At 41.0% G+C, this 23,821-nt stretch overlaps 2 protein-coding genes across 3 annotated transcripts in view; one reads left to right on the forward strand and one right to left on the reverse strand.

Annotated features, from left to right (window-relative positions):
• The window catches only part of FAM20A (FAM20A golgi associated secretory pathway pseudokinase), a 55,704-nt gene extending 48,976 nt beyond the window's left edge, over positions 1 to 6,728 (forward strand). Inside the window, exons 10-11 of the mRNA XM_010597090.3 lie at positions 662 to 721; positions 1,980 to 6,728. Coding sequence (XP_010595392.2) covers positions 662 to 721; positions 1,980 to 2,244 — 325 coding nt within the window. The 3' untranslated portion in view covers positions 2,245 to 6,728. The remainder of the gene's footprint in view (positions 1 to 661; positions 722 to 1,979) is intronic.
• Positions 4,926 to 23,101, reverse strand: PRKAR1A (protein kinase cAMP-dependent type I regulatory subunit alpha). 2 transcript variants are annotated; one of them, XM_003417291.4, is made up of 11 exons: positions 22,858 to 23,101; positions 19,722 to 19,906; positions 15,068 to 15,238; positions 14,156 to 14,247; positions 13,355 to 13,416; positions 12,475 to 12,521; positions 11,605 to 11,763; positions 10,281 to 10,341; positions 9,142 to 9,263; positions 7,887 to 7,968; positions 4,926 to 7,366 (listed from the first exon to the last, which is right to left on the reverse strand). In XM_003417291.4, the coding sequence occupies exons 2-11, from the start codon at positions 19,896 to 19,898 to the stop codon at positions 7,194 to 7,196; spliced, it is 1,146 nt and encodes a 381-aa protein (XP_003417339.1). In that variant the 5' UTR covers positions 19,899 to 19,906; positions 22,858 to 23,101; the 3' UTR covers positions 4,926 to 7,193. The 2 variants fall into 2 exon arrangements, with proteins under 2 accessions (XP_003417339.1, XP_010595299.1); XM_010596997.3 differs by lacking the exon at positions 22,858 to 23,101 and adding an exon at positions 22,437 to 22,549.
• Positions 23,102 to 23,821: the final 720 nt, after the last annotated feature.

Raw genomic sequence — 23,821 nt, forward strand, 5'->3', positions numbered from 1 at the left:
CTGCTCAGGGAAGCCAGAGGTCCCCAGGGTGAGAGGCCTCCACTATCACATTCCCTGTCGCCTTCTTGTCCTTTTTCCATTTCCCTTTTCCTCCTGATCTTTGCTAAGCACTGCATGATTCTCCTCCAGCTGAAGAGCACTAATGTGCCTCCTCGTGAAACAGACTGAAATTTTCTGTAATTTTTTACTAATGCAACGCTCCTGGAGGCAGAGGACATGGCTTTACTCACTGGCTGACCTTCTGCAGTCGATGGGTAGATGAATGAGTGAGCAAACCACCAAAGGAACTGCTTGGTTTTAACATCTTTGGAGGAGCCCTGGTGGCAGTCGGAACCCACCAGCCGCTCAGTAGGAGAAAGATGTGGCAGTCTGCTTTGGTAAACATGACAGCCTTGGAAACCTTATGGGGCAGTTCCACTCTGTCCCATGGAGTCACTATGAATCAGAATCAACTTGACAGTATCGGGTTTTAACATCCTTGGACACAGTCTTTTGTGACCTGATTTAGGAGAGGGCTGGAGAGTCAGCTGCCATGATCACTGGCATTTTACGGGGAGCTGTAATTTGAAAAAAGGTTGAGTAGAAACAAGGAGAGAGGAAATGTTAAGGAAATGACAAAGAGGCTGGCTGGCCACCCATGAGCATCCGTTTCTTCTCCTAGGTTCGGACGACACTCCCATGATGAGCTCTCCATCCTCTCGCCTCTCTCCCAATGCTGCATGTAAGTTTTCAGTGAAAGGGCAGTTAATAGTCATGACACTCGATCCCACCTGCAGCCAAGCTCTGGAAGGAGGTCTTCATCCACTTTTTGTTGGTCCAGGTGATAGGTGGTAGAAGCGTGGCATGAATTCTTATACTACAGCTACAGAATTTTCCCCAGCAACATCTCTTAGACATCTGCATCCTTCAGCAAGATGAATTAGTATCTAATCTTTTAAACCTTTCACTCACCAACTTTAATCCTGAGCCCACTCAGATAATCACCTACTTTTGCAGAGCCTGACAAGTCTTTGATTTTACTCATCAGACCTCTGCTTCACCCAGCACTTACAGAAGCTCATAAATATTACTATTTGATCACCATCTAAGCAAAATCCTGATTAAAGTCCCATAAAACTCGTATCAGATTGAAAGCAAGCACTAAGGCCTTTGCTTGGCCACCATTTCTCTCTAGAGAATGTCTAACCTACTTCCATCTCTCTCTGGTGTTTCCGCCAGGCTTGTAAAATTGTCCACCTGCTCAGCTGCAGTATCCAGAACTAATTATAAATATGTAATTCACACCTAGCAAAACTATCTCATTCCTTCCCAGCTGGGAAACTCAGAGCAGTGCATGAATATTCGTGGTCGACTTCTTAGGTTAACTTAAACGGGCTTCCCTCTTTGCCTCCCTTCCTCCCACCCAAGCAGGACAGTTGCTTTTCATGCCAAAGGATGGACAATCAAGCTGCTTACCCATCTGAGTCCAAGTCAGATTACCACATAAAAAGAAACCAAAATCCTAAACTCATGATTGGTGTCATCCCATTTTCATCCCTGATTTTAGAATGTCACAGAAATATTACAAAGTGGGCAAGAAACAACTTAGAGGCTGGCATTACCTAGGACTTCTGAGATGGCAGACAGCGTTATCATTTCACCTACTAGAAACTTCCCAGTGTAATCTCTTTGGAGAATCTATGTCACTTCTTTTTTGATGCCCTTAGCAACATCAGAGCAAATGCACCGGGCCCAGCACAGATGGTTCAACAGACCCTTCGCCAAAAGGCAGCTGGGCAAAGGGCTGCAAAATACTGGATAAATATCACATTTTATTCATTGGTTTTTATCTGATTTTCATTAAAACGTGCTTGTGAAGACACTGGGGAAGAAGGTTCTCAGAACTTCAGCTACAACAGCTTTGTGGACATAGCAGTCAGTTCAAGCCAGTTACTTTCTTTACATTTGCTTATATGGCTCTTATGACTTTGTCCTTTCAGGATAAAAAAGAAAACGCTTCTGCACCTACAGCTGTTGGCCCAAGCCGACTACAGGCTCAGTGATGTGATGCGGGAATCGCTGCTGGATGATCAGCTCACCCCCGTGCTCACAGAGCCTCACCTCCTTGCCCTGGACCGGAGACTCCAAATCATCCTCAAGGCAGTGGAGGGATGCATAGAGACCCACGGGGAAGACAGTGTCGTTGCCGGCGGCCCAGCAGAACAGTCAGCCCCATACTCTGGCCCGGTTAAATGGACAAGTTAGGGACCAGAAGTCAGACGTCAGCAGTGGACTCCCAAACGCTGACCACTTCTCCCTTCCACCTACTGATGCTGCGGGCCATGAGTCATGAGCTCAGGAAGGACGTAGGGCACTGGGACTATTTTAAAACCACAAGTGGGATCCACTGAACTTGATCTTTTATTCTTGGTGAGTGGCTTCTAGAGAGAATTGCCTTGGCTCCCTTTCCCAGAAAGCACTGACTTCATAAAGGCCACAGACTAAGCCCTCTGGGAATCTGGATATGGGTCAGGCTTCGAAGTCTTGGAAGCACTGTTCCCAGGACAGTATTAACTGTAACGAATAAAATAAAAGGACATCAAGTGGCTATCTAACTGCCCTTCAGATCCTTATTGTGTCTACAGGTAAAAGGGTAATTCCTGGTCCAGATAAAACACGATCACCTGGCGTATCACAAGGAGGCTAAAAAACGGCAAACAGTAACCCGCGAAGTGGATCAAATGAGACTTCACACTTTCTACCTATGTTCCAGTCCTTGTGACCCGATCTGAATACAAGAATCCCACTGACTGATCTCAGATGACTTCTCAAATCCAGCCATTTCTGTGACAATGGACTGGTTTTCAAATGCCCCAAAACAGAAATTTTGTTGTACTTTACAAACTCACAGTACTGAAGAACTGACCCAAAAAAAATGCAATGCCATCTGACAAAAACTAAGTATTGGCTGTTATCTTTTCCCTCCTTCCTCCCCTAAACCAATCTAGAAGACGAGTTAACTGAATTTGACCGCAACAAGCAGAAACCCAACCACTCCCATTGCTGTCAATTCCAACTCATAGGGACCCTACAAGACAGAGCAGAACTGCCCCCTAGGGTTTCCAAGGTGCATCTGAATTGCCGACCTTTTGGTTAGCAGCCGTAGCTCTTAACCACTATGACACCAGGGTTTCCACAATATTCAGAGTACTTAAATACATTATTCACTTATCTTTGTGTTATTTTTTGACTAACAAAATTGAGGCTCTATCCTTGAGCCCCAGTGGCACATTGGTTAAGAGCTCAGCTAACCAAAAGGTCAGCAGTTCAAATCCACCAGCTGCTCTTTGGGAAACCCGATGGGACAGTTCTAATCTGTCCTATAGGGTCACTATGAGCCGGAATCAACGGCAACAGGTTTGGCTTTGGTTTGGTCATTTGTCAAAAAATATCAGAAAACAAAGGATTCCATCCCTAGTACTATCAATTCTTCCAACATGTTCATTTTGAACTATTGTTCAACTTCCATGAAATAAAAATTCTCCCGTCTCTATGTAAAACTGTTTCATGTTGTCAGTAACAACTAAAGAATCGTACAGTATGTGAGCTGGTGAGGAGATGAGTTTGAAGGAATTTATCTTAACCTTTTCTAAAGTCAGAAGGACAATTTGTTAAGTATGAAGTCGACACAAAGAAAAAAAGACTTTGGAGCTCTATTAACAGATGATACAGAAAGCTCTCCATCTAGTGGTGGATTATAAAATCACAAAGCTACTCTGATCAGCTGAACTGGCAGAATGTTCACAAAATGAACACAATTACACTTATTAGCGGTTTTGCTTTTAGGTGGAGTCCAGATGAAGTCACAACTGTGAGCTTATGTTCTAGCTGTTTGTGTACACACTAGCTTCTCTATCAAAATTCCATGGAGTAAGAAGGGAGATTTAAGGTTCTCCTGCCTTTTGAATTCCAGGAACTACAGACTTTACTGGTTGGTAGCTACTATGACAGAAAACTTAGTGGGCATTTTAACTGCTTTTCCAGCCACTGCTCCTTACAGTCATTTTAGTCCATCTAGAAACACACCGCCAGAGTCTAAGAAAAGTACAAAGAGGGTTTAGCTATAAATTTGGCAGTACTAAAACTGACATGCTACTTCAGTTTCAAAATGTCAATACTTACATCATGAAAATACAAAAAAAAAAAAAAAAAAATTCTACATGAGCCACCATTTTGGAGGGAGAATTAAATGATAACAAACCAGGGCAGTCAACTCAGTAAAGTCTTCTTTATAGTCTGTTGTGATTCTGGAGGCTCTAATTTCAATGGGCTGGAGAAAGGAATCGCTGAACCCAGACAAGGCACACACTGCCACACAGCACAAATTAAAGAACATTCTTCCAGAATACAACACATCTCCAGCTTCACTGTATGTGAAAAAACTGGTATCAATGTACCAATGAGTACAACTTCATCATCTCAGAAATCTGAGTAATAAGCTTCAGAAATAAGCCTTTATGTATGTCACACATAAAAACATAGAAAAAAAACAAATACCTAAATACATATGTTAAAGTTAAACCAAAGAGCACGCCAACCCAGAAACGCTGTTTCCCTAGTAAGTCTAAGAAAGGTCCAAGGCACCAGACCCAGTCTTGTCTTCAACGAAAAGGAAATTTTTGGCTTTTGATTTAATCTTTTCCTTCCATGACTCCACAGAGAAATCTGCTACATCTCAATTACCCTGTAAAGAAGGTGTGAGAGCCATTCTTTCACTAACGTGCTGAAGCGAGTATCACTGAAAATAAACACATTACTCTTTTAAAACACTGATCCTATAACATCACTTTTACTTTTCATTCTCACTCAGCAGAGCAAGTTTTGGGGGGATGGAGGACACTGAGAAGAGACAGGAGAAAGGGAAGAAAAACTGATTACATTTAAGATTTTAAATTATTTAGTTTGTTTTTTTTTTATTTGACCTACCGTTAAGACAATCTATAACAAAAAGATAGAGTATATTAGCACATACAGTATAATCAGACCGTTAGGCAAGAAACAATACAAAATGGTCCTTTGGCCATCTATACTTTCTAGAGCAGCAGATTTCATAAACTCACTCACCGAGCTCAGAAATAAAGGCTTCTAAAGCCCTGAATATCAACTAAGACAAACTATGCCATTTGTGATCGTTACACATATGCTTAAGATTGCACAAAGATAAAGCTTTAAATGTAAATCATTTTTAAGTTTAGACTTACGTTAAAATTTCTTAGATTAAAAACCACAAAAGGGAGTAAACAGCAAGCCGAATGATTTAAAGGTCAAACTTATATAGAAAGCATGATATGTACCTAAATATACATGAACATGACTATATACATGTATGAAACTGTGCAATTTTATGGCATTCTAAATAACTCGATTAAGTACATTTTTGGCATTTAAACAAAGATCAAATTGAGCTTTAAGCTAATAAGAACAATTTTTATTTTTCGCTTTTTAAATATAAAAAGAGCAGCTAAACACAAAGTACAGATCAGAAAGCCCTCATTCAACATATAGATTATCCTGAAAAATAAAAACATTTGTAACAAGGTGACTTTCTCTCCCACATTAAAATGTAAATAAAACCTCCTCCCCAGACTTCTACACCAACCTGGAGACAACCTGAAGTATGCCAATCTGTGAAAAGCTACCACAAGCAATTTAAATGACCTGGGAAGGGCAGGAGAGGAGGTTAATAATCAGAGCCAGTTGCACACAGATGGAAAAATGCTTGCAGTCACTCCCGAATACACCCCTACATTACATATAAATCACAGTGGAAATAAAAGTGCCTACACTATGGAACAGTGAAATTTTGTTTAGAAAAAAAATAAACGGCTGGGTATCATTGGTGCACATGTAATAATACCACACACAAGGCTGGAAAATACTGAAACACAGTTAAGACTCAACACAACTTTCACTTCAAAAAAATTTTTTTAAAGTTTACTAGGGAAATAAATGCTAGAGAGGAAAGCAGACCTTCCACAGGACGGCCTTTCAGACCAACGTGAAACAACATGAAACATCCCACCCCATCCCCAACCCACCATAAATCCTAGTTGATGTAAAAAAGGAGGGGGGAAAAAGGTTAAAATATTTCTTCCTAAATCTCATGCCCCAAAGAATGTAACAGGGCGAAGGTCCTGACACTGAACTGTGTCCACCTGACATTTCTCCTTTAGCACTTCTCTGTCATGACGTTTGTTCCATCTGTTTCTACTCCCAGCAAATCCAATCTCCTGGAGCCAGAGTTTAGTGAGTGTAGATTACACTGGAGTCAAATGAAGTATGTACGTTCACCAAAAGCTCTAAGTTAACAACCAAGTATGTAGGCCTCAGATCTTGGTCTCAATTCAGCATCTGGTGATCGACATTTGGCACTAGCTGGATAAATGTCTCATCAGAACTTGTGAGAAAAGACAGATGCAGTTAAATCGTAACCAAATCATAAGCTAAGCTGTGGTTTCAAACGGAAAAAGCAGGTAAAAATAAGCACATCTACAGAACTTAAGAAGTGGAGAGGAAACATTGATAATGAGATATAAACAAAACCTAGCAAATCGACCTGACAAAAATTCTGGTTAAAAAATAAAAATAACTGAACAGATCATATCTGATAATTTTCAAAAATGGACATTTTTCTACCCTTATAGTTTAAATACAGGCAGATGTCTTTCTACTAAGCTTTTTCTATATCCGTTTTTCCTAATCCTTTAAGCTTAATGAGAAATCATTTATTCTATAAAGAAATACAGTATATATGGCCACAGTCTAAAATATGCTTATATCTGGAAAGTTATGTCACTTTTAAAAAAAAGAATCTTGCACTGTAACATCATTACTTTATGAGAATTCATCTGGTGCTGGGATCTGCCTCGCCAAAAAGCATGGCACTCACTGCCCAGATTGAACACTAACACTGCACAAAGAGAAGCAGTAACTGCAAAGTCTCCATAGAACTCTTTCTATTTATTTAACCATGTACGAGCATTCACTTAATGCTCCAAATTAAAAACGGTGCAAGAAAAGCAACTTTTAATATAAACAGACACAAAGCCGTGATGCCAGTGCCCACTTGGCGCTGCAATGAGGGAAAATAAAGCTGTCTGCAAGAGTGAAGCATGGACTGGGGAAAGGAGAAAAGGAGGCTCAGGAGGCAGGTTTCAGACAGACAGTGACACAAAACTGTTGTACTGCTGGATGTTCCGTTTGAGGATATCCGAGCACGGGCCTAGAACACGTTCGAATCTAGGTCGGTCCAGCTTAACGCACTTCAAGGGGCCACGAGCAACCACCGTGGCAGCGCGAGGACGATTCATCAGCAGTGCAATTTCCCCTGCAGAAAGGAAAAGGGGAAGGATGAGAGCAGGCCAACTGCTATGGAAACACCTTTCTCACTTCTAAGAATGAAGGGAAAACAAGTATTTATTTCTCTAGTAACTTCTTACAGACAACACCACATATGCACTTAAAAAAAAAAAAAATTGATAGATGAGATAATCAATTATTAACTAACTGAGTAAAGGTCACAATTGGGCCCTGGTGGCGCAGTGGTTAAGAGCTCAGGTTGCTAACCAAAAGGTCAGCAGTTTGAATCCACCAGTTGCTCCTTGGAAACTCTACGGAGCAGTTCTACTCTGTCCTACTGGGTCACTATGAGTTGGAATCAACTCAATGGCAACAGGTTTAGTTTTGGCTTTTTTTTTTTTTAAAGGCCAAAATGTCACACTATTTCTCCGGAAACCAAAACAGACTGCAATTAAAAATAATATTCAAGACAACAAAATTATGAAAGACAACAGGATCTCACTGCAGGGGGCTTAAACTAGGCGTCTACTGTGAGATAGTCCACATACCAAAGTAATCAGAGGGCCCCAATCTTCCCACTTCAACAAACTCTTCATTTTCTGACCGACGTTGTAGCACAGCAGCTGAACCCTAGAACAAAATCATGAAACAAACAAAAACATTTTCAAATCCTAGGTGACATTTTAAATACCTTAGGTATTTTAGCTATTTTGCAAAAACAAAAGATTCAGTGGTTATTTCAAACCCTGCTTTCATATGATAATAAAAGATAGCCAAAAAGTCAGTCAGTCAGTCAGTCAGTCAGTCAGTCACTACATGAGCTCTGATTCCTATTTTTCTATTTAACCAGTGTGGTCCTCCTACCCCCAGGACCGTTCTTCTCACCAAGTTAAGGTAATTAAAGGGTTCAGACTCAGGGGTTAGCAACCTGCAGCCTGAGGCCAATCCAGTACACTGCCAGGTTTTGTAAACAAAGTCTCACATTAGAACATACCTACACCCATTCATTCATATATTAAGTATGGCTGCTTTTGCTGCCCTATAACAAGAGTTGAGTCACTGGGGCAGAGACACTATGGCCCACAAAGCCTAAATTACTTACCACCTGGCTGGCTAGAGTCTCCTAACCCTGGTTCAGATAAAATCAATAACCAACCACCAAGCCACATTCATGGAAATCTGCCATTTGAATCTAGTTGGCAAGTGAGAATATCTGCTATACATTTCTATGGATTATGAAGATTAAAAAAACATGGTAACTTTAAAATTTTTACTATTTACCTTTGATGTCTGTTTGCCAAATAACCCAACCACATGCACCGTAATAAGGAAGTTATAGAATCACCATGGATTGTTATGCTTCATGGTTGCGTTATATTTGGCTTGCACATTGAGGATTAATTTGTGTAGGTCAGGATTTGGCTATTACTTCCTATCTAGGGCTCTTCCGGAAACCCTGGTGGCGTAGTGCTTAAGTGCTATGGCTGCTGACCAGTATGCTGGCAGTTCAAATCCACCAGATGCTCCTGGGAAACTCTATGGGGGCAGTTCTACTCTGTCCTGTAGGGTCACATTGAGTCAGAATTGACTCAGCAGCAATGGGTTTAGGGCTTTTCCAGAATTCTGATTCAAACTCATTTAAAATGTGGTAGCCTGGCAGAAAACCAAACAATGGCATTTCAAATATAATTGTTAAATAAAACTGCCAAGTATTCTTAAGAACTAAAGCTATATATCAGAATTTGTGCACCTTTTTCCTCCTGTGGTGCGTGACTTTTCAAGTAGCAACTGCAGGTTCCTTACCTCCAAAATAATGAAGAACTCATCCCCTGGTTCTCCCTGCACCACAATTTTCTGCCCATCTTCAAACTGGACCGGTTCCAGCGCATCAGCCACTGTGAGACGTTCCCACTTATCCAGAGACTCTGAAAGAATCCAAAGGATTTCTCTACATGATTTGATGTCGCTAAAAATGTCCAAACAAAATCAAAGTATAAAGTGATTCAACCAAATCACCGTACCCATCAACACTCCAGCAGTGTCTCAGATTAACCCTGTCACCTGTCCTCCATTACCACTAGTCTCAGTAATATTCTCTTATTACCTACAGACGATCCTTAGAGCCTTCCTTGGCAGCCCAGTGACCAGGTTAAGTTATACCAACTGCACCCAGTGGTAAAGGAATAAGAAAACGTAATTAAATATTCCTAAAGGATGCCGTTAGTGCAAATCAAATCTACAATTACTGGACCCAGAAGTAATACTGTCATTACCCACATAATGGATAAGCAATGCAACTATTCCAGAGACAGGACGAGAAGGGGGAAAAAAGAAGTCAATTCAACTGTAACAAAACAACAGCAGAAAACGATTATACAAATGGCCAGTTCCCTCCCAGTGAAGAACAGGTTCTCCCAACGTCTCCAAGTTCACGTAAGAAAATACACAAAAATATCTCCAATTAACTGGTTTTATTTTAAATTTCAACAAACTAGAGGCATTTTTTCAAAGGATGCCACCAAAGGACACCTAATCTTCCCACAGAGGAAACACATTCTTGCCAATACTCTTTCCTGAATAAATTCAGCGAGGAAGCATCAGAAACGAGTCACAAAGAACTGTGAATGACTAGTCAGGAGGACGCCTGAAGCAATTCTGTGTCTTCAAGAGGAACTGAGTAGCACAGATAATTCCAGAAGGCTTTTCCCAAGTCCAATCATTTCCAATTAAGAGGTTTTCCATATACTAGCAAATTCAACACACTTTAAAATTACTTCTAATTTAATCAAGCCCTTGACTGTCAAATAAAAATTCTGTATTTTTCACTATTAGCAAACAAAAGTATGAGTTAACTACAGTAGTTTTTATGAAGCACAGTAAGTTCTGCTTAAGTATCACTAACCCTCTAGTGTAACAATTCCCCTCCATCTTCCAGAACTCACCTAAAATCGACACCTTGCTAAGGAACTCCTCGTACATCTTCCGCTTTCTCAGCGTGCTTCCCTAAACACGGAGAAAGTCACAAAAATCGTATTTCAAAAATGTGTATCACAAAATGCTGCAGAATCATTAACTACTAAGTTTCAAACAAATGAACCAAAAAAAACTAGAAAAATTACAGCTTGCAGTGAATTTACAGAATTAAGGAAGTTCTTAAGGTGAGATTACTTTTCTTCATGTTGAAAATGGTGAGTCTCTCTGTTCAGTTCTCTAATAATGCCCTTAGTTACTTGCTCCTACTAAAAGGAAAACCAGGCATACGGCCACAGAAGCTTCCTAAACCCAAAACCCACTGCCGTCGAGTCGATTCCTAGCACCACCATATTGGTAAAATTTTAAACAAGCAAATTACCAGTTCTCAAAAAAATACCCAAGTAATATATGTGATTATAGCTGAATATATTCCTAGCCCACTGTCCTGACCCCTAGCTCCAATTCCACTGAGAAGTAAGGGAATAAACTACTGCCACTTAGGGGCAAAAAATGGATCATAACCCCAAAATTAACTATCTGCAAAAACAGTTAAACACATCTGAGGGAGTGAGAAGGGAAAACAGTAATATATACATACACACACACACATCTCCCAAGTACAGAAAAATTTTAAATTACATTAGACTGCATACTTCCAATTAATCAGACAGGCACTGCACAAATTTAAGAAAACCATTCAGAATGACTAATACCATTAGGTGGAACTTAAAAACATCCAAAGCTCTCTATAAATTCTCACCATGTTCTCAGAAAGTCTGTATCAGCAGAATGTTCCAGTGGTTTTATTATTTTGTTTATTCCTTTAGTGAGCAGGGACGTGATATTTGCATTACTGATAACCCACCCTCACAGTTTAAAGCAGCTGATTACTTCTGAATGGCTTTAAATAACTTCCTGCACTTAACAGCAGCACTTATCAGGCTATCTGTGATGCATAAGGATTAGGTAAGTTACCAAGTGCCTATCAGCAAATGGAGAGATTTCCAAAAGCAAGCTGACCATTACATATACACATTTTTCTTCTGGCCAAACTTTTGCTCTAAAAGATCATGCTACATTGAGCTTAATACAAAGCATTCTGTTACGAAACGTAAAAAATATTCTCATTTTAATTTGGTAAGTGCACTATGGGGCACTTCTACTCTGTCTTATAGGGTCACTATGAGTCGGAATTGACTCGAGGGCACTGGGTGTTGGTTGTTTTTTAAGTGCAAACATTAGTTACACAGACGTGAACTCTTAATCACACTCCAAAAAACCATGATCTCTTACCATAAGGATTCTTCTATAGCTGTCACGGTCAATACCCCACAGCTTCACGTTTGTCTTTGCTTTGACAGTGGCTGCTCTAGGTGTTCCATAAATCAAAGCCAGTTCTCCAAAGCTCCCTCCTTCCCCAACACTAGTTGCCCATTCATTGTTGACGTAGACCTTAAATGCAAATGACATCAAAGGATTGAGTTTCTCCTACATATACGAATGCATGAGAATTATTTTCAGAATAATTTTTCATTTTTTAGAAGTCAGAATCCTGAGCTTTGTTTACAAAAATAAAACATATTAAGCTTTCAGTCCAAAGAAGAGCAAAGTTGATTTTAATGATGTAAGTGTGTCTGTGATTTACTTAATTTAATTATCTAAGAAAAACGTACTCTGTAGTGATAAGCAGAGGAAAAAGGTTAACAAAGTACTAATAATAATCATACCCATTTACAGAGTATTATGCTAAATACATTACTTGCATTACGTCACTGAATTTTCTCAATTGTAACAGATCAATGCTATTGTTAACCCTGTTTCATTGTAAACAAGATTTACAGAATTAAAAAAGTTGTACTAAGTTTTGTAACTACTAGTAGCTGGATCTAGACTCATTCTGAGGCTCGTCCTCCTCCACAGAATGCATGTCCTAACCACCACTCCAGCAAAACTGCATGTCTAGCAAGAGAAATTACCTTTAAAAAGTTTCTCTGTGTCATCAAAATACCTGGCAAAAGGTGTAGATGCAAACACTACTGGAATGTGACACACGGGCTGTAATAGCCCTTCAGAAACACTACTATCCTTGTTCCTTAGAAGTGACAAAAAAATCAACGCATTGACTTTCACGATTATCAGCATAATTTTATTATTAAATCTTACATCCATCTCTCCTTGATCAATCACATAGAAGTTATCGCCTTCATCACCTAAAAGGGAGCAAAGTAAAAAAGTGAGAAGCATATTCCAAATCAAGGAAACACAAAGTAAAACTTTCAAATTAATGTAAAATACTGAATCTACTTTATAGTTATTCCGTGAAATAAAAATCCAGCAATTATTTCAAAAGTCATAAAATTGATCGTTTTTATATCATATTTCATAGTGAAGAATATCTCTGGAAAAAAATTTTTAAAAAGCGCCATGTGTACAATGATATTGCTCTGTCAACTCTGACAACAAAAAACTAGAAATAAACGATTAAGTAGCAAAGTATCAGATTGCCACTAAATGAAAAAATATATGGTTTATAAATACCCATGCAACATCAAATAAAGAAAAAAGAGGGCAATACCCAAAAGAGTAGATCCACATTAGTCTACGCAGGCAGAAAGGTAAGGACCAATAGACAGCATCAAAGTTTAGAAACACATGGGCTCTACGGTGAAGAATATAGCCATTTTGCTTATTTCCTTTTCTAAAAATGGTTAATAATCAGTATAAAGAATGTATATGATACACAATTACAAAATTCCATACAACACTCAGAATAAAAATGCAAAATTTCCTTTAGTAGTTATAAATAAAATCATACTAGATGCTAGGGAAATATTAGGCCCTTGGGGAAAGACTCTGCCCTTTTGCTCAGAGAATTTTAATTCAAGAAACAGAAAAAACTAATAGAATAAAAGAGGACGATGGTAGGATGGAAGAAGAAAAAACCTTCAATAAAAAACACAAAATAAACTCTACATTCTCACCTCCCCACACACACACATACACACACAATAATACCATATGGCACAGCAACAGCAGCCCTTACCCTGCTGAATAACAGTCTCTCCAGCAATGAAAGAGACTGGAAACATGGCATCAAAAATATCACTGTAAGGGAGAGAAGGCCTCATGTTACATTTCACGTACGTCTCTTCTGTGGATTTCAATCACTAACTTTAGAATTAAAGGTGCCAAACTTTCAGCCCTGGTGGTCATCAAAGGAACGATTACTAAATCCAACCTGTTGCTGTCCAGTCAAATCCAACTCATAGTGACCCTACAGTACAGAGTACAACTGCCCCATGAGTTTCCAAGGCTGTAATCTTTACGGATGCAGAATGGCCAGCCTTCTCCCTCAGAGCAGCTAGTGGGTTGGAACTGCTAACCTTTCGGTAAGCAGCAGAGCACTTTATGCCCTGTGCCACCTTAATCTCATCCTACTAACGATAACTGTGCACTGCTTTTAAAGTAATTAAACTTTCAGAGTACTTACTTTGGGCAATCATGTGATAATTTTAAATAAAAGGAGAACTGCCCCCGAATTTATCATCATCAAAGATGATGTAATAAAAGCAGAAACTAGAGAATCAGCTGCCATCGAGGTGATTCCGACTCACAGCAGCCCTACAGGGCAGAGTACAACTGCCTCAAAGGGTTTCCAAGGCTGTGACCTTTACAGAAGCCGACCGCCACAGCTTCCTCCTGAGGAGCGGCTGGTGGGATTAAACTGCTGACCAGCAGGGCTCCGGAATGCTTATTACTAAGAGCTTTAAAATTCATGACAATGATGAGAATAGCTTCGGACTATAGCCCTACTGGAAAAAATAGTATAAGAACCTGTACCTACCTTCTCTCATTATCATCAAGATGTGAAAACAGCACATTCTTTTCAATGGCTTTGGCTAAAGCAGCCATTGTCTTGTAATCTTTTGGTATAACCTAAAAAAGAATTAAAGGTCAAATGACAATTCCATAAACCAAAAACATTTCATGTTTACAACCTGCATTTCAAGTAAATGTCAAGCTACATTAATGTATTTAAACAAGACTGCTTTGAGTTAAATATTCTCACTACAACACATTTGTATTGTCTTTGATCCACAAAGTAATCAACAAATATTGACTAATTAGTATCTTTGTCTACAGTCAGACCTGTACTTAAAGGCTAGTATTTGGTTTCCAGTTAACAACTAAAAAACAAACCAAAAACACCTTAACCAAGGTCATTATTCCATGGCAAAGTATTTTATGACAATTAGTCACTTTTTAAACTGTGACCATGTATTATTAGTTTCACAAGCCTCAAATGCCAGGACAATTCTGGTCCCCCTTAGGGCTAACAGCGTAACTCAAAATGACAGCACAGCTGTGAGAAAAAAGACTAGGACAAATGAAGGTTATAGGATAAAAGGTTGGAAGTCACAATATGAAGTACAAGATGTCAAAAAAACGGACACCATGACTCAGGAGAAAAGGAGCGTCGCCTGCTTGTTCTCCTACTCCAATTCAAAGACATGGAAAAGATAAACCCCCAAATCCCAGTATTTACTGGTTTATAGTCATCACTGGTTATTTCTGCCGTGGGAGTGTTATTACCGAAACCTGGTCTACAGTAACAAAGAGCTGTATGGGAGGAAGTAAGACTGATCCTGTTTTGTATTTTACTTCTCAAAACAACACATGTGTTCATCACCTGAGACCAGATGACTACCATGTAGGTCCCAAAAACATTTCATCCATGTTTAGGTCATCAAACTACCTTTCTAACATAGGATGCAGCATCTTCCTCCGTGTAGACTTCAGCACTGATAGCGCCTCGTCGCCTGCGGCCCTTAACCACTGGGTTAGGCGGGGGAGGAGAGATTTCATCCTCCCGTGAGTCTGCCCGACTGCTTGCTTTCTGCAGAGTCTGAATCTGTTTTGCCTCCTCCTGAAAGAAACAATAATAGGTTTGTAAAATGTGATCGCTGAGCACTTTATGTAGAGTTGGTGTTCTCATTCCAAACACAGTCCATCTCCGTCACTGCAAATCTCTTCCTCTATTACCACTTTGAAAGTTAAGGGTTTTTTAAAAAAACAATTCCAAACGGAAAAAAATAGAGTAAAGTTTGAAAAGATATGCTCTCAAAGGGTTATGGTGTTTCCTCTGATAAGAGCTGTTACAGTTTATTAACAAACAAAAGTCATTAGTACAAAAGCATGTGGAATAATAATGTCATGACAATAATTTATAATGCACGTGATGGTAATAAACTGCAAACCAAAATCCTCGTCAATAAGGATTTTTTGTGCTGCTGCAGATCATAAAAGAATCCCCTGCCCCGAGAAGAATGTTATCCAGGAACAATGCAGACACAGCAAATGATCAAAGACTGTCTAGATCACTGGGTTTGTTCATTCATTCAGTAAGCATTCCCTGGCTCTGCCATGCCAAGTCCTATGCCAGGCAATGGGGATATAAAAACAGGGGAGGGTCTTCAGCCTGGGGAGTTCCCAGTCTAGCTGGGGTCCAGAGCATACCAAATAATTAAACGGTGTAATGGCAACCAAGAATTTAAAAAATAAGTAAGATCACATCTGACAGTACCTCTCCTAGCAGAGCTAGAAGCATTCTTTATTATCAGGGCTTATACTGGAAATTCAGACAAAAAAAGAGTTTACCTGTTTTTAGAAATGACTTCTTATTGAATCAATTTATATAAAAACTGAAACTATTAAACCTTTTTATTTTTCAAACATAGGACCTTAAAAAGAAATTAATCTCAGACCTACAATAAACAATGTGAAAAAAAGAATGCACTGTCTACCACCTTCATGTGACTTCTTCTCCATCATTTTTAAAAATTTCTTTTCAATTCTTAAATGAATTTAACATTTATCAACTATTTTAGGATAGATTTTGATTATTAAAAAAAAAAGACATTAAAGAGATGTCCTCTTTTTTTTTTTTCCTGTATAGTATTCAGCCCTGCTTTTGGAATCAAAATAAGAACTCCATGGAGCAAGAAAAGTTTAGGATACTCATCCAATTGTTAACAGTTTTCATTTCTATCAGTAGAATCTTCATTTCTGTTAACAGTCATGCCTGATTTTTAGTCTCCTTTTGCGGGTATTATTTTTCTCCTTTCTCGGGATTTTCTCGTTTTCGATTCAGAAAAACACAGTAAGAAAAATATGTAACAAAAATATTTAATATTTCACTGCTATTTAATCACAAATGCTTTTACTTCTTCATCCAGTAATTCTACTTCCAGGAATCTACTCTATGATATACATCTGTGTGAAATGACATACATATAAAGTTACTCACCACGTAATTGTTTTCGATAGTAAAACACTGGAAGCAATCTAAATGACCATCAATAGGGATGATTAAATAAATTACAGGACATTTACACAACAGAATGCCTAGCACATTTTGGAAGAGTTAAGGACTTCTTTTATATAGGAAATAGTAAATACACGTTATCTCTGGAACACTCATTGCATCCAAAGAGGGCATCAGGGTGGGCAAGATATTTTCACTGTTAAACCATGCTGTACCTGCAGAATTGTGAACAGTGTGTGAATATGTAACCTATTACAAAAAAACACATTTCTTAGAAAACTTGCTTCATTTTCATTCTGGTATTCAAATAACCAATAAGGTTTTCCCATTCCCTATTAACACTGAACTAGGAAACTCAAGTCTCCCCAAAGATTGAGTATAAATGAAAACACAAATCCTTAGCTCCAAAATTTGTTATTGCCGTATCAAAAAAATTTTGTGAAGATCGCAAATAACGCCTCATTTGCGACTATATTCTACCTAACCGTATTCTACCTAACTGAATTTCTAAGATAATTTTCATATACCAACAACATGTTGATTTTAACATTTTTTCTGAATTCCAGTCAGTCTTTCTTAAACGGCACTCTGAATAGAGCCTTATCCTAACAATTTGTGGCCGTTACCAAGATCATCCATATCTAATATGTACTATGATACATCCGTCTATCCTATTCCTTGCTGTTGTCATTCTGCTGTCAATCCCCTCCCTCTTCCACTCTTTTACTTACTAAAGCAAACACAAAATCCCAGTCTACTTAGTGGTTAACATCATGTTCTAGAGTCACAGGCTCAAAATCCGTCCCTACCACTCAATGTTTTCACAATTATTCACTCCTTCGCTGTCCTTGCCATTCTTCCCTGTAAACTGCCCACCCCTCTGATTCTGGGTTTGGTTGTATGACTTGCTTTGGCCATGAAATGTAAGAGGACATGCCACACCATATCCATTTGTGGGATTTATCCTCCTTCCCACCCCCCACCCGCAGCTTCTATCCTCTCTCTGCCTTGAAAACAGTGTGCCCTAAATCTATATAGTAGCTGCTCTTTCCACTTTGGCCCCAGAATAAGACACGTGGAGTCACAAAGACAAGATGGATGAGCCCAGCAGAGCTGCATATGACCAAGAAGTAACAGTCTGTTGTAGTAAGTCACTGAAATTTGGAAGATGTACGCTGCTGCGGCCAAAGCTGACTACTACACTGCACACAACTACAGCCTCCTTACTTAATTTCTCTGAGCTTTACTGCTTCCTCTGTAAAACAGTGATAATCATCTACCTCACATATTTGACATAACGAGGTAATGTGTGTAGACTGCTTCACGCAGTACTTGTCACATAGTGGACGCTCAACAGCAATAGCCATTATAATTCCTATGACCTATCAGACAAGTAAGGCTCTAATAAATATGTATGTAAAAGAGACTCAAATTCGAGATGACACTCTGCAATGCAATGCAGAAGCTTTCAATGAACCAAACATGAGAGTTTTTTGGTGCATTTCTTATTGAGTGGTTGAAGGCACCTGAAATGTAACCCCTAGAAATGGAGAAGGAGTTAAGAATATTGACTTTGAACATAACCGTATTTTCAGACATATAAACCCAACACCTAACATATAGAGCAGTGACTTATTAAAAGGTTGAAGATTTACAGTTTACTTCAAGACCAGGTATCTATCTTCGATCGTAGCTAAAGGACTGTGCACAAGTGAATTAAGATCCTTGAATTACAGGAAAAAGTTTCAGCTGTAAGACATCTAAAAGGCAGTAAGAAGCCAATACACATTAAATCTAAAAATCTCATTTGCAAGGAAATTAATAATTATTTCTTATCTTTGGTTAAAGCTTTAGTATAACAGGCTTTGAAGCTAGTACCACTCATTCAACACCCCCTATAAAAAGACACACACTTAATGTCTCACCAACTTTATCCCCTCATTTGATGGTTTGTACTGATGTTCACAGAGAAGAGGGATCACCTTACAGTGACCCATTTCAGAACCAGATCTCCAGGAACGCACTTTATTTCAAAACAGGGAACACGAAAGGGCCCTCCTCTACAGTACTTGCATTAACCATATGGAAGTTGTTTAAATAAGAGAAAGTCTGAATTTCTACTGAAATTCCAAGATAGGAAAATTCATGGGGACTAGTTTTGTTTTTTTAATTATTCTAATGACAGTATTAAACACCGATTTTAGCAAACAGCTTTTCAAGGAAACAGTAGAAAATATCTCATCACTGAGTCACCCATTTTTTGAGTACACACACTTTTTCTAATGAACGCTACTGATTAAGAAATTTTCTAAATCAATGGAAAATTTACATGTATCTCAATTATGTAATTAAAGATAATTAATGATCATATACCTGAGAAATTTTCCCCCAATTAGCTCCCAATCATTATGAACCACCTGTAAACTTTGATATGCAAGAGTAAACCTGTAAATCCATTCTGCTAATTTAAAGCAGCGAATCAATCAAAACTACTCAGACTACATGTAGCAACCTAGGCTTCTTCACTCATCACGTCTTAAGGGATATAAACTGAAGCACTGCCCTCGATGGAAAATTATCATTTTGCCTAAAAAACCATGTACCATATACTTAGGTCCCACTGACATACACAATGGAAATGAACAACAAAGATTAAAAACTGGACTAATTTTTCCCAATGGGAAAAAAAATCCTGACCAAAAATTGCTCGTCAAGCTTACCCGCTTTGTCGAAGAGACAAGCATGACCTTCTTTCTTTAGAATCTTCTCATTTCATCTAACTGCTGTACTACTTCTGATCAATTTTAGCTGTTACAGTCAATTTTATTCATTAATTAAAAGCTACAAGGAATTCTGTTTGGAAACCCTTTGTTAGCCAAGTAAACTTAGTATATAAATTAATTTCCCAATTAAAAATTATTAAATTACTATAAATGCCTTAACTGTATTTCTCATTTAAATTGTTTGAGATGTTTTATTTGGTCAGAATTCTTTCTCCCCCAAAAGGTACAAATTAACAACATTTTACTCTATCAATTTAACACTCGTCAGGGTCATCTCATCACCTCCCCACATTTATTTGTACCTTCTCCAACCTCTCAAAGTACTCCCGCAGGAATGCCATGGGCCTCTCGGGTCGCGCAGTGCACAACTGCACAATAGAATCCTTGAGCAGCGCCTGAATGTTGTGCTTCTGGACGTACAGCTCACATTCCCGGAGGCTCCGCTCCTCCTCGCTGGCGGCAGGGCTGCCGGACGCCATGGTTTTCCCTACAGGAAAAAACAAACATATGCTGCATACGCCATTTCTAATAGGCAAACACCAATCTAGTCTTTGACCTGCCAAATTCACAGGCAAGTGATTCACAGGGATTTTTTTTTTTCCCCACTAAATTTTTTTTTTTTTAAAGGGAGAGGTCGGCCCTAAGCAATAAAATAGACAGCATTCTTCCAAAAAAGTGTTTCATTTAGTTCATTCAGTAGATCTGGACTCTGCAGGCAGCAACAGCGAGAGGCAATAACCTCAGCTCCTGGGAGGAAGTATGAGCCACTATTCCCTGCAGAGGCGGGCTGCTGAGAAGTCAAGCCCTTAAGAAAATTTCATTCACTTCTCCCCTGCAAAAGACATCATGATGACGTGGGAAGTGTGTAAACGGTAAACAGGGCAGAGAGTTGCAAGGCCACACAGGTCAGCTCTAAATGAAAGCAAGTAAGCACAACGAAGAACATCTGACATTCCCTGCACGTAACTCCTGTCCCACAGGGATCTCCTGATGTTACACAGCAAACCACTGGAGCAAAGAATCTGATTAGCCAACTACTAAAGTAATCACAAAGTCAAAAGACACAAATGGAACCCCAAATGAGTTTTCAAAGCAATCTTTTATTCTAGAATCAATCACTTACCAGATTCCAGACCTAAATAACACAATTACCCACCCAGTGGTTTTAAGGAGGAAAGATCTTAAGCAATTAAGAGTAGAAGATAAAAAGCATGGTCCCCTCTACTCTGCAACTGAATTTAATACTAGTCAGACTTTTTTTCAATTATAATGCAAAACCACAAACCAGAGAGATGAAACTCTAAATGTAAAAGTTGAGAAACAGAAATACCAGGATAAAGAGCTATTCTAAAGTGCTACACTGTTACTCATTTTGTTGTGACAACTTTCATAATAAAGGTCAGTAACAAGTAGACTAATTAATAGACCCTGAGAAAGTTTGTGGCTCCTTGACAAGCCCATAAATTAGAGGCCATGGAAAAAGAATCATGCTGCTATTTCAAAAAAAAGCACTCAAAAAAAAGTTTCTTTACTTTAGGATAGGTTTATACCAGTCACTTTTTCATGTCAGTCAATTACAATCACATGAACAGAAATACATTCAGTAAAATTTTCTGCATTTCAAATAATACTGAAGGCCACCATGAACAATGATAAATCAGATCTTTTTGCTTCAAAACATTCAGATGTATTTCAGAAATATCCATAGAACTATGCAGCTGATCAGCGAAATCATTCAAAGAGCAGGTCCTTGGCTGGTAGAGATGAAAAGAATTGGGTCCAAGAGGAGAGACCGTTCTTGTTTGAAACAAAGTAATGTATTCAAAAGACAAAAAAGACATTGGTAATAAGGCAGTATATGAATAAAAATGCCCCAAGATTAATGCAGTCACAAAGTGAATCTCTGAATTCCACAATCTTAATATTTATAATTGACTATCTCTGGATTCGCCCTGTATTTATATTCATTTTAAAAACCCTCAACGACTTAGCTTTCCCCTCAAAATCACTTAACTACATTAAAACTTACTGTATTGTCTCTACCCATAAGGAAACATTCACACTCTTTCTTTTGGAAATCCAGTTGTGATAAAATTCAGTGTCAAAAGGATTACACGCAAAGACTTAAATATTTTGAGAAACTTCCTGATTCAGACCGCAACCCCTCAGACCGGCCAAGCAACACTTCGTTGGGGTCATTGTGAAGCCTTAGCTTTCCTTCCTCTGCTAAAAAGATGTCACTCTTGAGAATCTCTCCAGTAGTAAGTCATCTGGCACCATACAAGCAAGGAGCTGGAGGAGTAATAGCTATCGCGTCTTTTCGAGAGGAAGGACAGCACAGTGTCCTTCACTTGGCTTCTGCCACCGTCATGACCACAAAACGCAAGGAGGCCGACCCTCCTCCTACTCTAGTCGGGAGGCCGCGGGGGAGGGGAGAACCGGGAAAGGGCAATGAAGGGGGACAAAAAAATTTAGGGGCCAGGCCAAAATCATCGTGTGGGGGGAAACGGTCCCGGGAAGGCCGGAGAAAACGACGGCTGGAAATGACAGGAGGGAGACGGAGCAGAGAGGAGAAGAACTGCTGCGCCTCCAGACCAGGCAGAACCATCGGGGGCAACGATGGCGAATTCCAGCAAAATCGAGCTGCCGTCCTTCAGGAAAAGGGGGCGGGCGAGCGCGGAGGCCGCGACGCGCGAGGGCGGAGGCGGCCGGGTTCCGAGGGCCGGGGGAGGCCGCAGGGACCGCGCGGGCGGGGGGCGGGGCCGCCGGGGAGCCCTGGCCCGAAGCAGACGCCCCGGCGACCCGGAGGCTTCGGGTTTGCAGACCCAGGACGGGGGCGCGGCCTGGGGCGCGGGGCCTGCAGAGAAGCGCCTGTAGAGGCCGGGGAGGGGCAGGGGGTGCGGCCGTCCCCTGCAGGTCGCTCCCCGAGACGCCATCTTGGATCGGTCCAGCGCCCCCAAACGGGCGGCAGGGCAACAAAACGCACCGCCCCAGGCCCCCGGGCCAACCCCACTTACCTAGTGACGGGCGGCGGCGGGCACGGGACTGCAGGTGCGCGTCTGCGGCGTGCCGAGCTCCCTCAGCGCTTCCCTCCCAGCCCCGCTCCACTCACCGATAAGCGGCTCCGCGGCGGCTCCACCGGAAACGACCGCGCCACGGCCAATCAGCGCTCGGCTGCTGACGTCAATGCGCCTCGCTCTGGCCTGAGCCGTCGCCCTGGCAACCTTAAAGGCGCAGCAGCCCTGCTCGCTTCCCGCCCCCACCCACCGACCCCCAGTTGAGCAGCGCTCGCCCCTACTCATTCTAAAATCGTCTCCTGCTTTTCTTTCCGTCTCACAGCGTCCCTCCTCTGCAGCCCTTTTCCCACTCCCACCTCTTCTTTCCCCACGCTCTCCAGTACCGTTCTACCCTCCTTCCTGTTCATCCGCCCTTCCTTACCTGTTCCTCTTTGGATGTCTCAGGTCCCCTTTATTCGTTCTTCTGCACCTCGCTCCCTCTCCCCGGGGCTCTAGTGCGCTCCCCTCTCTCCTCTTCTCTCTACTCCTTTCCTCTCTCCTCCCCGCTCTCACTCCGGCCTCTTTCGACGCCTCTGCCTTTTCTCCTCCCTCTCTACCACCCCCGAGCCGGCCCACGTGGGTCGTCTCGAATGACAGATGGGCGACTCCGCCCCACGGCCCCTGCAGGGAAGGACGCGGGGCCGGGGGCCGGGAGATTCCTGCGGCTTCCAGGCCCGGGAGGGGGCGGAGGCCCTGGCGGATCTGCTGCAGCTGCGCCACCGGCCGAGCGCGGGCGGATGCCGGGGATGCACACGCCCCGCCGCTCATCCCATGCACGGCCAGCGCCGCGCCGTGCTCCAGGCTAGCGCAGCCATCGGTCCAGGAAATCTGAGCCCTGCCAAGACTCTGCTTGGCGGTCCAAGCCACTCTCCCCTCTGGAGGAGCTGTCGTCAGTGGGGACCACACCGTCTCCATGGGCACAAGACCCAGGAAAGGACTTCGTCAGGGCCCACGAGGAGGCCCGAGTCTTTCTAGAATCCGACGTGCCCTCCCCCCCCCACCCCCATCATCATGCCTGACCCCACATGGTAATAAATGGAGAGCCATGCAGATTGTCACAAACGCTCTATCAGCACACAAGAAACGTAGACTGCCTGCAAAAACTGCACTAATACGGGAAACTCAGGCAAAAAGCGACTTCTTTAGCCCTTCAGACATTTCTTTCCATCAGAATATCTGCTCTCATCTGCCGCAGGGGACAGTTTTAGACGGATAAGAGTGCTAAATGAAGGAAGGAGGCCCTTCAAGGACATGAATCCAAGCGTCTGGCCAGTAGCTTTTGTGCTCACATCCTATATAGCTCTAGGGCTGTATCTGTAAAATGCACGAAGGATTTAACAGTATAA

The sequence above is a fragment of the Loxodonta africana genome, chromosome 18 (genome assembly GCF_030014295.1).
Source record: "Loxodonta africana isolate mLoxAfr1 chromosome 18, mLoxAfr1.hap2, whole genome shotgun sequence".
Taxonomy (NCBI): domain Eukaryota; kingdom Metazoa; phylum Chordata; class Mammalia; order Proboscidea; family Elephantidae; genus Loxodonta; species Loxodonta africana.

Coding starts and splice junctions, on each gene's coding strand:
- PRKAR1A (XM_003417291.4), bottom strand. CDS start 19,898: ATGGCGTCCGGCAGCCCTGCCGCCAGCGAGGAGGAGCGGAGCCTCCGG. Junction 14,248..15,067: donor CTGCATCCTATGTTAGAAAG/GTAGTTTGATGA, acceptor ATTCTTTTTTAG/GTTATACCAAAAGATTACAA. Junction 10,342..11,604: donor GCTATAGAAGAATCCTTATG/GTAAGAGATCAT, acceptor CTCCGTGTTTAG/GGAAGCACGCTGAGAAAGCG.